The 16,967-nt window shown below is 35.4% G+C and overlaps 1 protein-coding gene across 1 annotated transcript in view; it reads right to left on the reverse strand.

Annotated features, from left to right (window-relative positions):
- LOC116361512 (FERM, ARHGEF and pleckstrin domain-containing protein 1-like) overlaps positions 1-16,967 on the reverse strand; it is a 133,205-nt gene that overhangs the window by 60,299 nt on the left and 55,939 nt on the right. The window contains 7 exon segments of the mRNA XM_031816004.1: positions 3,212-3,368; positions 3,490-3,562; positions 3,696-3,764; positions 4,120-4,283; positions 4,493-4,588; positions 6,141-6,236; positions 6,238-6,289. Of these exon segments, the coding sequence (XP_031671864.1) occupies positions 3,212-3,368; positions 3,490-3,562; positions 3,696-3,764; positions 4,120-4,283; positions 4,493-4,588; positions 6,141-6,236; positions 6,238-6,289 (707 nt within the window).

Consider the following 16,967-nt stretch of genomic DNA (forward strand, 5'->3'; position numbering starts at 1 on the left):
CATCAAACACGGCTGATACAGGGGGGGGGATTGGGCTGGGTCGGTGTTCGGGGAGGGCAGGAGGAACATCAAACACGGCTGATACAGGGGGGGGGGGATTGGGCTGGGTCGGTGTTCGGGGAGGGCAGGAGGAACATCAAACACGGCTGATAAAATACCCTTACAGCTCAATGAGCTGCTCCTAACATTCTCAACGTGTATTGATCCTGACTAATCCACAAACTACTGCTTAGTATTTCACCAACTAAGTGTACTGAGCTACATTTAGATATTTATTTAACTAGGGGCTAACAGTGGCAGGGAGCTAACCCTGGGGGAGGGGCTAACAGTGGCAGGGAGCTAACCCTGGGGGAGGGGCTAACAGTGGCAGGGAGCTAACCCTGGGGGAGGTGCTAACAGTGGCAGGGAGCTAACCCTGGGGGAGGGGCTAACTGTGGCAGGGAGCTAACCCTGGGGGAGGGGCTAACTGTGGCAGGGAGCTAACCCTGGGGGAGGTGCTAACAGTGGCAGGGAGCTAACCCTGAGGGAGGGGCTAACAGTGGCAGGGAGCTAACCCTGGGGGAGGTGCTAACAGTGGCAGGGAGCTAACCCTGGGGGAGGGGCTAACAGTGGCAGGGAGCTAACCCTGAGGGAGGGGCTAACAGTGCAGGGAGCTAACCCTGGGGGAGGTGCTAACAGTGGCAGGGAGCTAACCCTGAGGGAGGGGCTAACAGTGCAGGGAGCTAACCCTGAGGGAGGGGCTAACTGTGGCAGGGAGCTAACCCTGAGGGAGGGGCTAACAGTGCAGGGAGCTAACCCTGGGGGAGGGGCTAACAGTGGCAGGGAGCTAACCCTGGGGGAGGTGCTAACAGTGGCAGGGAGCTAACCCTGAGGGAGGGGCTAACAGTGCAGGGAGCTAACCCTGAGGGAGGGGCTAACTGTGGCAGGGAGCTAACCCTGGGGGAGGGGCTAACAGTGGCAGGGAGCTAACCCTGGGGGAGGGGCTAACTGTGTCAGGGAGCTAACCCTGGGGGAGGTGCTAACAGTGGCAGGGAGCTAACCCTGAGGGAGGGGCTAACAGTGCAGGGAGCTAACCCTGGGGGAGGTGCTAACTGTGGCAGGGAGCTAACCCTGGGGGAGGGGCTAACAGTGCAGGGAGCTAACCCTGGGGGAGGTGCTAACTGTGGCAGGGAGCTAACCCTGGGGGAGGGGCTAACAGTGGCAGGGAGCTAACCCTGGGGGAGGGGCTAACTGTGGCAGGGAGCTAACCCTGGGGGAGGTGCTAACAGTGGCAGGGAGCTAACCCTGAGGGAGGGGCTAACAGTGGCAGGGAGCTAACCCTGGGGGAGGGGCTAACAGTGGCAGGGAGCTAACCCTGAGGGAGGGGCTAACAGTGGCAGGGAGCTAACCCTGGGGGAGGTGCTAACAGTGGCAGGGAGCTAACCCTGGGGGAGGGGCTAACAGTGGCAGGGAGCTAACCCTGAGGGAGGGGCTAACAGTGGCAGGGAGCTAACCCTGAGGGAGGGGCTAACAGTGGCAGGGAGCTAACCCTGAGGGAGGGGCTAACAGTGGCAGGGAGCTAACCCTGGGGGAGGGGCTAACAGTGGCAGGGAGCTAACCCTGGGGGAGGGGCTAACAGTGGCAGGGAGCTAACCCTGAGGGAGGGGCTAACAGTGGCAGGGAGCTAACCCTGAGGGAGGGGCTAACAGTGGAGGGCGCTAACCCTGAGGGAGGGGCTAACAGTGCAGGGCGCTAACCCTGGGGGAGGGGCTAACAGTGGCAGGGAGCTAACCCTGGGGGAGGGGCTAACAGTGGCAGGGAGCTAACCCTGGGGGAGGTGCTAACTGTGGCAGGGAGCTAACCCTGGGGGAGGTGCTAACTGTGGCAGGGAGCTAACCCTGAGGGAGGGGCTAACAGTGGCAGGGAGCTAACCCTGGGGGAGGTGCTAACTGTGGCAGGGAGCTAACCCTGGGGGAGGTGCTAACTGTGGCAGGGAGCTAACCCTGGGGGAGGTGCTAACTGTGGCAGGGAGCTAACCCTGAGGGAGGGGCTAACAGTGGAGGGCGCTAACCCTGAGGGAGGGGCTAACAGTGCAGGGCGCTAACCCTGGGGGAGGTGCTAACAGTGGAGGGCGCTAACCCTGAGGGAGGGGCTAACAGTGGCAGGGAGCTAACCCTGGGGGAGGTGCTAACTGTGGCAGGGAGCTAACCCTGGGGGAGGTGCTAACTGTGGCAGGGAGCTAACCCTGAGGGAGGGGCTAACAGTGCAGGGCGCTAACCCTGGGGGAGGTGCTAACTGTGGCAGGGAGCTAACCCTGAGGGAGGGGCTAACAGTGGCAGGGAGCTAACCCTGGGGGAGGGGCTAACTGTGGCAGGGAGCTAACCCTGAGGGAGGGGCTAACAGTGGCAGGGAGCTAACCCTGGGGGAGGTGCTAACAGTGCAGGGCGCTAACCCTGAGGGAGGGGCTAACAGTGCAGGGAGCTAACCCTGGGGGAGGTGCTAACTGTGGCAGGGAGCTAACCCTGGGGGAGGTGCTAACAGTGGCAGGGAGCTAACCCTGGGGGAGGGGCTAGCAGTGGCAGGGAGCTAACCCTGGGGGAGGGGCTAACCGTGGCAGGGAGCTAACCCTGAGGGAGGTGCTAACAGTGGCAGGGAGCTAACCCTGAGGGAGGGGCTAACAGTGGCAGGGAGCTAACCCTGAGGGAGGTGCTAAAAGTGGCAGGGAGCTAACCCTAGGGGAGGCGCTAACAGTGCAGGGCGCTAACCCTGAGGGAGGGGCTAATAGTGGCAGGGAGCTAACCCTAGGGGAGGAGCTAACCGTGGCAGGGAGCTAACCCTAGGGGAGGCGCTAACCGTGGCAGAGAGCTAACCCTGAGGGAGGTGCTAACAGTGGCAGGGAGCTAACCCTAGGGGAGGCGCTAACAGTGCAGGGCGCTAACCCTGAGGGAGGGGCTAACAGTGCAGGGCGCTAACCCTGAGGGAGGCTCTAACAGTGGCAGGGAGCTAACCCTGGGGGAGGGGCTAACAGTGGCAGGGAGCTAACCCTGGGGGAGGGGCTAACAGTGACAGGGAGCTAGCCCTGGGGGAGGGGCTAACAGTAACCCCCAGGGGTTCATCCTCATCATTGACGTGTGTGTGAGCGTGTGCCTCTGGCCTCGTTCTCTATCTATACCAGGACAGTGGATGTAGGAGATAGAAGAGCTGCTGCCTTCAACTGCCTGCCGGACTGGACCTGAGATCTGCTGCTCTGGGTGTCCCGTGGTGGAGGCTAGGGCCTGGGCCTCTGGTCCCCCTGGCCCAGCCTGGTGGCCGTTGGTCACTGTCGGGTCGTCCACCGGGACCTGGATGATCAACCTGAGAGGAGAGTCTGTCTGGTCCACTGAGACACTCTGGAGAGGAGGGAGAGAGAGAAGTTAAAGGGATACTCTGTGAAATAAAGACCAGAACACACACTAACTCTATTCCTTCTCCAATGAATCACAGAGAGAAAGGTCACCAGGATATACTGACCTCTTGTGGCACTGTGGATGTCTTTCTATCCTGGGGTGTCAGGCTGCTGCCGGACACCTTCTTACTGTGTTTCCTGGTGGGGAGAGGAGACAGGCGAGGCTTAGTCTATCAACTGTTGAGGTAAAGGGACATTGACATGGGAACCTGGAGCCACAAACACGCCTCAGGGGAAGAGAGGCTGACATCCAGACCAGGTGAAGTCTCACCTTTCAAAAGGGACCTTTTGGAACTCTGAGTCCTTGACGTAATCGAAAACCTGCTTCTGTGTCCGACCGCTGCAGATATAAAGAGACAGAACATGGTAGAATGTTGAAACACAGAGGTCTGATGAAGCAGCACAGTCCCTGTAAAAGGACTGTCAGTGAAAGACCCTGACACAATAGGAAAGGTTACATTGTTGAGTCCAGTATCAATCTGTTTTGTTGTTGCTGGTTAATATACATTTATCATGCAGTGTCCACCCAGGCCCCTCCTCTACAAGCTCCACCCACCCAGCCAGCCAGCCTACCTAAACCTCTACAAGCTCCACCCACCCAGCCAGCCAGCCTACCTAAACCTCTACAAGCTCCACCCACCCAGCCAGCCTACCCAAACCTCTACAAGCTCCACCCACCCACCCAGCCAGCCTACCTAAACCTGAAGGAGGACCCTCTGGTGAAGAGAACAGCTTTGGCTTTGGGTTTGGGTTCCTCAAACAGTCTGAAGAAGGCGTGGTACTCCACACATATTTTCCAGAAGGTCTTACAGCAGTCTCTACTGGCCATCACAAACTCCAGAGTGTCCTGGTACGCACTCTGCTGCAGGCGGGCACAGACATCGTCAACACATCGCTTAGCATTGGTTAGAACAGGAGAAACAAGGGCTGTGTTCATCTACGCCACTGATAAAACACTGTGTTGGAACTAACCGTCGAATATTGCTGTGAATTTACTGAGAAATAAATCAACACCCTTTCAACCAATCAGAATGTAGTATTCTGCCAAGCCGTGGTATAAGGACTTACATTGAGGTCTGGTCTGAGTTTGATGAGAAAACGTTTCCTCTTGAAGCTGAGCTTGCGGACTTTAGACCAGTTAAAAGCATTGATCTTAGTGTGTCCCTATAGGAGAGAGTTTAGACCAGTTAAACGCATTGATCTTAGTGTGTCCCTATAGGAGAGAGTTTAGACCAGTTAAACGCATTGATCTTAGTGTGTCCCTATAGGAGAGAGTTTAGACCAGTTAAAAGCATTGACCGGGCATTCGTGGCCATTCGTGGCCAGCCGGGCATTCGTGGCCATTCGTGGCCAGCCGGGCATTCGTGTCCATTCGTGGCCAGCCGGGCATTCGTGGCCAGCCGGGCATTCGTGGCCAGCCGGACATTCGTGCGGTTGAGTCCGTTTCTGCTGCAACATGGACTCTACAAAGTGATGAAACGTTGTTGTTCCTTGGTAAGCTTGGTGCTTGACAGACAAGTCTTCGGTTGCCTAGGCAACGCCCCCCTCCCCCCTTTTTTCTCCAAATGGTTATTACGGTGACCGTGGTCATTTGGCTGACCAATAGCCATCATCCAATATTCCATGCCAGTCACAGCCCTAAGTGGTATGACGTGGATTCATAACGACAGCATTACTCAAATCAAAAGTTATTTGTCACATACAACAGGTGTAGTAGACCTCACAGTGAAATGCTGAATACAACAGGTGTAGTAGACCTCACAGTGAAATGCTGAATACAACAGGTGTAGTAGACCTCACAGTGAATGCTGAATACAACAGGTGTAGTAGACCTCACAGTGAAATGCTGAATACAACAGGTGTAGTAGACCTCACAGTGAAATGCTGAATACAACAGGTGTAGTAGACCTCACAGTGAAATGCTGAATACAACAGGTGTAGTAGACCTCACAGTGAAATGCTGAATACAACAGGTGTAGTAGACCTCACAGTGAAATGCTGAATACAACAGGGTAGTAGACCTCACAGTGAAATGCTGAATACAACAGGGGTAGTAGACCTCACAGTGAAATGCTGAATACAACAGGTGTAGTAGACCTTACAGTGAAATGCTGAATACAACAGGTGTAGGTAGACCTCACAGTGAAATGATGAATACAACAGGTGTAGGTAGACCTTACAGTGAAATGCTGAATACAACAGGTGTAGTAGACCTCACAGTGAAATGCTGAATACAACAGGTGTAGTAGACCTTACAGTGAAATGCTGAATACAACAGGTGTAGTAGACCTCACAGTGAAATGCTGAATACAACAGGTGTAGTAGACCTCACAGTGAAATGCTGAATACAACAGGTGTAGTAGACCTTACAGTGAAATGCTGAATACAACAGGTGTAGTAGACCTCACAGTGAAATGCTGAATACAACAGGTGAAGTAGACCTCACAGTGAAATGCTGAATACAACAGGTGTAGGTAGACCTCACAGTGAAATGATGAATACAACAGGTGTAGTAGACCTTACAGTGAAATGCTGAATACAACAGGTGTAGTAGACCTCACAGTGAAATGCTGAATACAACAGACCTTACAGTGAAATGCTGAATACAAGCCCTTAACCAACAATGCAGTTTTAAGAAAATGAATTAAAAAAGGTAAGAGATCAGAAATGAACTCCCATGTTCCTGGTGGATAAACATCTGGAGCACATACAGTACCTGAAACACCAGCAGTCCAATATGAGACACAGCCAGACTGAGCTTGGTCCCCTCTCGGTCCTTAGCAGGGTGGAGCCTGACTCCGTACATCTCCAAACCGCCGGGCCATCTCCAATAGCTGATAGTCTGACTCCGCTGGCGTCTGTCCTCTGGGGACACACAGGACACATACCAAAACTATCATATCATAGTCTGGCGTCTGTCCTCTGGGGACACACAGGACACATACGAATAACTAAAATAATCAATTAATATAAAACGAATAACTAAAATAATCAATTGATATAAAACTAATAGAATCCATTAAACTAATAGAATCCATTAACTAATAGAATCCATTAAACTAATAGAATCCATTAAACTAATAGAATCCATTAAACTAATAGAATCCATTAAACTAATAGAATCCATTAAACTAATAGAATCCATTAAACTAATATAATCCATGTATATACAACTAATAGAATCCATTAAACTAATAGAATCCATTAAACTAATAGAATCCATGTATATACAACTAATAGAATCCATTAAACTAATAGAATCCATTAAACTAATAGAATCCATGTATATACAACTAATAGAATCCATTAAACTAATAGAACCCATTAAACTAATAGAATCCATGTATATACAACTAATAGAATCCATTAAACTAATAGAACCCATTAAACTAATAGAACCCATTAAACAAAGAGAATCCATTAAACTAATAGAATCCATTAAACTAATAGAATCCATTAAACTAATAGAATCCATGTATATACAATTAATAGAATCCATTAAACTACAAGAATCCATTAAACTAATAGAATCCATTAAACTAATAGAATCCATTAAACTAATAGAATCCATGTATATACAACTAATAGAATCCATTAAACTAATAGAACCCACTAAACTAATAGAATCCATTAAACTAATAGAATCCATTAAACTAATATAACCCATTAAACTAATAGAATCCATGTATATACAACTAATAGAATCCATGTATATACAACTAATAGAATCCATTAAACTAATAGAATCCATTAAACTAATATAACCCATTAAACTAATAGAATCCATGTATATACAACTAATAGAACCCATTAAACTAATAGAATCCATTAAATTAATAGAATCCATTAAACTAATAGAATCCATGTATATACAACTAATAGAATCCATTAAACTAATAGAATCCATTAAACTAATAGAATCCATTAAACTAATAGAATCCATTAAACTAATAGAATCCAATAGAATCCACTAAACTAATAGAATCCATTAAACTAATAGAATCCATGTATATACAACTAATAGAATCCATTAAACTAATAGAACCCATTAAACTAATAGAATCCATGTATATACAACTAATAGAATCCATTAAACTAATAGAACCCATTAAACTAATAGAACCCATTAAACAAATAGAACCCATTAAACTAATAGAATCCATTAAACTAATAGAATCCATTAAACTAATAGAATCCATGTATATACAATTAATAGAATCCATTAAACTACTAGAATCCATTAAACTACTAGAATCCATTAAACTAATAGAATCCATTAAACTAATAGAATCCATTAAACTAATAGAATCCATTGTATATACAACTAATAGAATCCATTAAACTAATAGAACCCACTAAACTAATAGAATCCATTAAACTAATAGAATCCATTAAACTAATAGAATCCATGTATATACAACTAATAGAATCCATTAAACTAATAGAACCCACTAAACTAATAGAATCCATTAAACTAATAGAATCCATTAAACTAATATAACCCATTAAACTAATAGAATCCATGTATATACAACTAATAGAATCCATGTATATACAACTAATAGAATCCATTAAACTAATAGAATCCATTAAACTAATATAACCCATTAAACTAATAGAATCCATTAAACTAATAGAATCCATTAAATTAATAGAATCCATTAAACTAATATAACCCATTAAACTAATAGAATCCATTAAATTAATAGAATCCATTAAACTAATAGAATCCATGTATATACAACTAATAGAATCCATTAAACTAATAGAATCCATTAAACTAATAGAATCCATTAAACTAATAGAATCCATTAAACTAATAGAATCCACTAAACTAATAGAATCCACTAAACCTAATAGAATCCATTAAACTAATAGAATCATTAAACTAATAGAATCCATTAAACTAATAGAATCCATTAAACTAATAGAATCCATTAAACTAATAGAATCCATTAAACTAATAGAATCCACTAAACTAATAGAATCCACTAAACTAATAGAATCCATTAAACTAATAGAATCCACTAAACTAATAGAATCCATTAAACTAATAGAATCCATTAAACTAATAGAATCCACTAAAACTAATAGAATCCATTAAACTAATAGAATACATTAAACTAATAACCCATTAAACTAATAGAATCCATTAAACTAATAGAATCCACCTAAACTAATAGAATCCACTAAACTAATAGAATCCACTAAACTAATAGAATCCATTAAACTAATAGAATCCACTAAACTAATAGAATCCATAAGCTAATAGAATACATTAAACTAATAACCCATTAAACTAATAGAATCCATGTATATACAACTAATAGAATCCATTAAACTAATATAACCCATTAAACTAATAGAATCCATGTATATACAACTAATAGAATCCATGTATATACAACTAATAGAATCCATTAAACTAATAACCCCATTAAACTAATAGAATCCATGTATATACAACTAATAGAATCCATTAAACTAATAACCCATTAAACTAATCGAATCCATGTATATACCAACTAATAGAATCCATTAAACTAATATAACCATTAAACTAACAGAATCCATGTATATACAACTAATCAAATCCATTAAACTAATAGAATCCATTAAACTAATAGAACACATTAAACTAATAGAACACATTAAACTAATAGAATCCACTAAACTAATAGAATCCATTAAACTAATAGAATCCATTAAACTAATAGAATCCATTAAACTAATAGAATCCATGTATATACAACTAATAGAATCCATTAAACTAATAGAACCCATTAAACTAATAGAATCCATGTATATACAACTAATAGAATCCATTAAACTAATAGAACCCATTAAACTAATAGAACCCATTAAACAAATAGAATACATTAAACTAATAGAATCCATTAAACTAATAGAATCCATTAAACTAATAGAATCCATGTATATACAATTAATAGAATCCATATTAAACTACTAGAATCCATTAAACTAATAGAATCCATTAAACTAATAGAATCCATTAAACTAATAGAATCCATTAAACTAATAGAATCCATGTATATACAACTAATAGAATCCATTAAACTAATAGAACCCACTAAACTAATAGAATCCATTAAACTAATAGAATCCATTAAACTAATAACCCATTAAACTAATAGAATCCATGTATATACAACTAATAGAATCCATTAAACTAATATAACCCATTAAACTAATAGAATCCATGTATATACAACTAATAGAATCCATGTATATACAACTAATAGAATCCATTAAACTAATAGAATCCATTAAACTATATAACCCATTAAACTAATAGAATCCATGTATATACAACTAATAGAAACCCATTAAACTAATAGAATCCATTAAATTAATAGAATCCATTAAACTAATAGAATCCATGTATATACAACTAATAGAATCCATTAAACTAATAGAATCCATTAAACTAATAGAATCCATAAACTAATAGAATCCATTATAACTAATAGAATCCATTAAACTAATAGAATCCACTAAACTAATAGAATCCATTAAATAATAGAATCCACTAAACTAATTAGAATCATTAAACTAATAGAATCCATTAACTAATAGAATCCAACTAAACTAATAGAATCCATTAAACTAATAGAATCCATTAAACTAATAGAATCCATTAAACTAATAGAATCCACTAAACTAATAGAATCCACTAAACTAATAGAATCCATTAAACTAATAGAATCCATTAAACTATAGAACACTAACTAATAGAATCCATTAAACTAATAGAATCCATTATAAACTAATAGAATCCACTAAACTAATAGAATCCATTAAACTAATAGAATCCACTAAACTAATAGAATCCATTTAAACTAATAGAATACATTAAACTAATAGAATACATTAAACTAATAACCCATTAAACTAATAGAATCCATGTATATACAACTAATAGAATCCCATTAAACTAATATAACCCATAAATAATAGAATCCATGTATATACAACTAATAGAATCCATGTATATACAACTAATAGAATCCATTAAACTAATAACCCATTAAACTAATAGAATCCATGTATATACAACTAATAGAATCCATTAAACTAATATAACCCATTAAACTAACAGAATCCATGTATTATACAACTAATCAAATCCCATTAAAACTAATAACCCATTAAACGAATAGAATCCATTAAACGAATAGAATCCATTAAACTAATAGAATCCATTAAACTAATAGAACCATTAAACTAATAGAACCCATTAATTAATAGAATCCATTAAACTAATAGAATCCATGTATATACAACTAATCAAATCCATTAAACTAATAGAATCCATTAAAACTAATTAGGAATCCATTAAACTAATAGAATCCATTAAACTAATAGAATCCATTAACTAATAGAATCCATTAAACTAATAGAATCCATGTATATACAACTAATAGAACCCCATTAAACTAATAGAACCATTAAACTAATAGAATCCATGTATATACAACTAATCAAATCCATTAAACTAATAGAATCCATTATAACTAATAGAATCCATTAAACTAATAACCCATTAAACTAATAGAATCCATGTATATACAACTAATAGAATCCATTAAACTAATAGAATCCATTAAACTAATATAACCCATTAAACTAATAGAATCCATGTATATACAACTAATAGAACCCATTAACTAATAGAATCCATTAAATTAATAGAATCCATTAACTAATAGAATCCATTAAACTAATAGAATCCATGTATATACAACTAATAGAATCCACTAAACTATAGAATCCGTTTAAACTAATAGAATCCATTAAACTAATAGAATCCATTAAACTAATAGAATCCATTAAACTATAGAATCCACTAAACTAATAGAATCCATTAAACTAATAGAATCCACTAAACTAATAGAATCCATTAAACTAATAGAATCCATTAAACTAATAGAATCCATTAAACTAATAGAATCCATGTATATACAACTAATAGAATCCATTAAACTAATAGAACCCATTAAACTAATAGAATCCATGTATATACAACTAATAGAATCCATTAAACTAATAGAACCCATTAAACTAATAGAACCCATTAAACAAATTAGAACCCATTTAAACTAATAGAATCCATTAAACTAATAGAATTCCATTAAACTAATAGAATCCATGGTATATACAATTCATAGAATCCATTAAACTACTAGAATCCATTAAACTAATAGAATCCATTAAACTAATAGAATCCATTAAACTAATAGAATCCATTAAACTAATAGAATCCATTAAACTAATAGAATCCATTAAACTAATAGAATCCATGTATATACAACTAATAGAATCCATTAAACTAATAGAACCCATTAAACTAATAGAATCCATGTATATACAACTAATAGAATCCATTAAACTAATAGAACCCATTAAACTAATAGAACCCATTAAACAAATAGAACCCATTAAACTAATAGAATCCATTAAACTAATAGAATCCATTAAACTAATAGAATCCATGTATATACAACTAATGAATCCATTAACTAATAGAACCCACTAACTAATAGAATCCATTAAACTAATAGAATCCATTAAACTAATAACCCATTAAACTAATAGAATCCATGTATATACAACTAATAGAATCCATTAAACTAATAGAACCCACTAAACTAATAGAATCCATTAAACTAATAGAATCCATTAAACTAATAACCCATTAAACTAATAGAATCCATGTATATACAACTAATAGAATCCATTAAACTAATATAACCCATTAAACTAATAGAATCCATGTATATACAACTAATAGAATCCATGTATATACAACTAATAGAATCCATTAAACTAATAGAATCCATTAAACTAATATAACCCATTAAACTAATAGAATCCATGTATATACAACTAATAGAACCCATTAAACTAATAGAATCCATTAAATTAATAGAATCCATTAAACTAATAGAATCCATGTATATACAACTAATAGAATCCATTAAACTAATAGAATCCATTAAACTAATAGAATCCATTAAACTAATAGAATCCATTAAACTAATAGAATCCATTAAACTAATAGAATCCACTAAACTAATAGAATCCATTAAACTAATAGAATCCACTAAACTAATAGAATCCATTAAACTAATAGAATCCATTAAACTAATAGAATCCACTAAACTAATAGAATCCATTAAACTAATAGAATCCATTAAACTAATAGAATCCATTAAACTAATAGAATCCACTAAACTAATAGAATCCACTAAACTAATAGAATCCATTAAACTAATAGAATCCATTAAACTAATAGAATCCACTAAACTAATAGAATCCATTAAACTAATAGAATCCATTAAACTAATAGAATCCACTAAACTAATAGAATCCATTAAACTAATAGAATCCACTAAACTAATAGAATCCATTAAACTAATAGAATACATTAAACTAATAGAATACATTAAACTAATAACCCATTAAACTAATAGAATCCATGTATATACAACTAATAGAATCCATTAAACTAATATAACCCATTAAAATAATAGAATCCATGTATATACAACTAATAGAATCCATGTATATACAACTAATAGAATCCATTAAACTAATAACCCATTAAACTAATAGAATCCATGTATATACAACTAATAGAATCCATTAAACTAATATAACCCATTAAACTAACAGAATCCATGTATATACAACTAATCAAATCCATTAAACTAATAACCCATTAAACGAATAGAATCCATTAAACGAATAGAATCCATTAAACTAATAGAATCCATTAAACTAATAGAACCCATTAAACTAATAGAACCCATTAAATTAATAGAATCCATTAAACTAATAGAATCCATGTATATACAACTAATCAAATCCATTAAACTAATAGAATCCATTAAACTAATAGAATCCATTAAACTAATAGAATCCATTAAACTAATAGAATCCATTAAACTAATAGAATCCATTAAACTAATAGAATCCATGTATATACAACTAATAGAACCCATTAAACTAATAGAACCCATTAAACTAATAGAATCCATGTATATACAACTAATCAAATCCATTAAACTAATAGAATCCATTAAACTAATAGAATCCATTAAACTAATAACCCATTAAACTAATAGAATCCATGTATATACAACTAATAGAATCCATTAAACTAATAGAATCCATTAAACTAATATAACCCATTAAACTAATAGAATCCATGTATATACAACTAATAGAACCCATTAAACTAATAGAATCCATTAAATTAATAGAATCCATTAAACTAATAGAATCCATTAAACTAATAGAATCCATGTATATACAACTAATAGAATCCACTAAACTAATAGAATCCGTTAAACTAATAGAATCCATTAAACTAATAGAATCCATTAAACTAATAGAATCCATTAAACTAATAGAATCCACTAAACTAATAGAATCCATTAAACTAATAGAATCCACTAAACTAATAGAATCCATTAAACTAATAGAATCCATTAAACTAATAGAATCCATTAAACTAATAGAATCCATGTATATACAACTAATAGAATCCATTAAACTAATAGAACCCATTAAACTAATAGAATCCATGTATATACAACTAATAGAATCCATTAAACTAATAGAACCCATTAAACTAATAGAACCCATTAAACAAATAGAACCCATTAAACTAATAGAATCCATTAAACTAATAGAATCCATTAAACTAATAGAATCCATGTATATACAATTAATAGAATCCATTAAACTACTAGAATCCATTAAACTAATAGAATCCATTAAACTAATAGAATCCATTAAACTAATAGAATCCATTAAACTAATAGAATCCATTAAACTAATAGAATCCATTAAACTAATAGAATCCATGTATATACAACTAATAGAATCCATTAAACTAATAGAACCCATTAAACTAATAGAATCCATGTATATACAACTAATAGAATCCATTAAACTAATAGAACCCATTAAACTAATAGAACCCATTAAACAAATAGAACCCATTAAACTAATAGAATCCATTAAACTAATAGAATCCATTAAACTAATAGAATCCATGTATATACAACTAATAGAATCCATTAAACTAATAGAACCCACTAAACTAATAGAATCCATTAAACTAATAGAATCCATTAAACTAATAACCATTAAACTAATAGAATCCATGTATATACAACTAATAGAATCCATTAAACTAATATAACCCATTAAACTAATAGAATCCATGTATATACAACTAATAGAATCCATGTATATACAACTAATAGAATCCATTAAACTAATAGAATCCATTAAACTAATATAACCCATTAAACTAATAGAATCCATGTATATACAACTAATAGAACCCATTAAACTAATAGAATCCATTAAATTAATAGAATCCATTAAACTAATAGAATCCATGTATATACAACTAATAGAATCCATTAAACTAATAGAATCCATTAAACTAATAGAATCCATTAAACTAATAGAATCCATTAAACTAATAGAATCCATTAAACTAATAGAATCCACTAAACTAATAGAATCCATTAAACTAATAGAATCCATTAAACTAATAGAATCCATTAAACTAATAGAATCCATTAAACTAATAGAATCCATTAAACTAATAGAATCCACTAAACTAATAGAATCCATTAAACTAATAGAATCCATTAAACTAATAGAATCCACTAAACTAATAGAATCCATAAACTAATAGAATCCATTAAACTAATAGAATCCACTAAACTAATAGAATCCATTAAACTAATAGAATCCATTAAACTAATAGAATCCACTAAACTAATAGAATCCATTAAACTAATAGAATCCATTAAACTAATAGAATACATTAAACTAATAACCCATTAAACTAATAGAATCCATGTATATACAACTAATAGAATCCATTAAACTAATATACCCATTAAACTAATAGAATCCATGTATATACAACTAATAGAATCCATGTATATACAACTAATAGAATCCATTAAACTAATAACCCATTAAACTAATAGAATCCATGTATATACAACTAATAGAATCCATTAAACTAATAACCCATTAAACTAATAGAATCCATGTATATACAACTAATAGAATCCATTAAACTAATATAACCCATTAAACTAACAGAATCCATGTATATACAACTAATCAAATCCATTAAACTAATAGAATCCATTAAACTAATAACCCATTAAACTAATAGAATCCATTAAACGAATAGAATCCATTAAACGAATAGAATCCATTAAACTAATAGAATCCATTAAACTAATAGAACCCATTAAACTAATAGAACCCATTAAATTAATAGAATCCATTAAACTAATAGAATCCATTAAACTAATAGAATCCATTAAACTAATAGAACCCATTAAACTAATAGAACCCATTAAATTAATAGAATCCATTAAACTAATAGAATCCATGTATATACAACTAATCAAATCCATTAAACTAATAGAATCCATTAAACTAATAGAATCCATTAAACTAATAGAATCCATTAAACTAATAGAATCCATTAAACTAATAGAATCCATTAAACTAATAGAATCCATGTATATACAACTAATAGAATCCATTAAACTAATAACCCATTAAACTAATAGAATCCATGTATATACAACTAATAAAATCCATTAAACTAATAAAATCCATTAAACTAATAGAACCCATTAAACTAATAGAATCCACTAAACTAATAGAATCCATTAAACTAATAGAATCCATTAAACTAATAGAATCCATTAAACTAATAGAATCCATGTATATACAACTAATAGAATCCATTAAACTAATAAAATCCATTAAACTAATAGAATCCATTAAACTAATAGAATCCATTAAACTAATAGAATCCATTAAACTAATAGAACCCATTAAACTAATAGAATCCATTAAACTAATAGAATCCATTAAACTAATAGAATCCATTAAACTAATAGAATCCATTAAACTAATAGAATCCATTAAACTAATAGAATCCACTAAACTAATAGAATCCACTAAACTAATAGAATCCATTAAACTAATAGAATCCACTAAACTAATAGAATCCATTAAACTAATAGAATCCACTAAACTAATAGAATCCATTAAACTAATAGAATCCATTAAACTAATAGAATCCATTAAACTAATAGAATCCATTAAACTAATAGAATCCATGTATATACAACTAATAGAATCCATGTATATACAACTAATAGAATCCATTAAACTAATAGAATCCATTAAACTAATATAACCCATTAAACTAATAGAATCCATGTATATACAACTAATAGAACCCATTAAACTAATAGAATCCATTAAATTAATAGAATCCATTAAACTAATAGAATCCATGTATATACAACTAATAGAATCCATTAAACTAATAGAATCCATTAAACTAATAGAATCCATTAAACTAATAGAATCCATTAAACTAATAGAATCCAATAGAATCCTAAACTAATAGAATCCATGTATATACAACTAATAGAATCCATTAAACTAATAGAACCCA

This window comes from Oncorhynchus kisutch, unplaced genomic scaffold (genome assembly GCF_002021735.2).
Source record: "Oncorhynchus kisutch isolate 150728-3 unplaced genomic scaffold, Okis_V2 scaffold727, whole genome shotgun sequence".
Classification (NCBI taxonomy): Eukaryota; Metazoa; Chordata; class Actinopteri; order Salmoniformes; family Salmonidae; genus Oncorhynchus; species Oncorhynchus kisutch.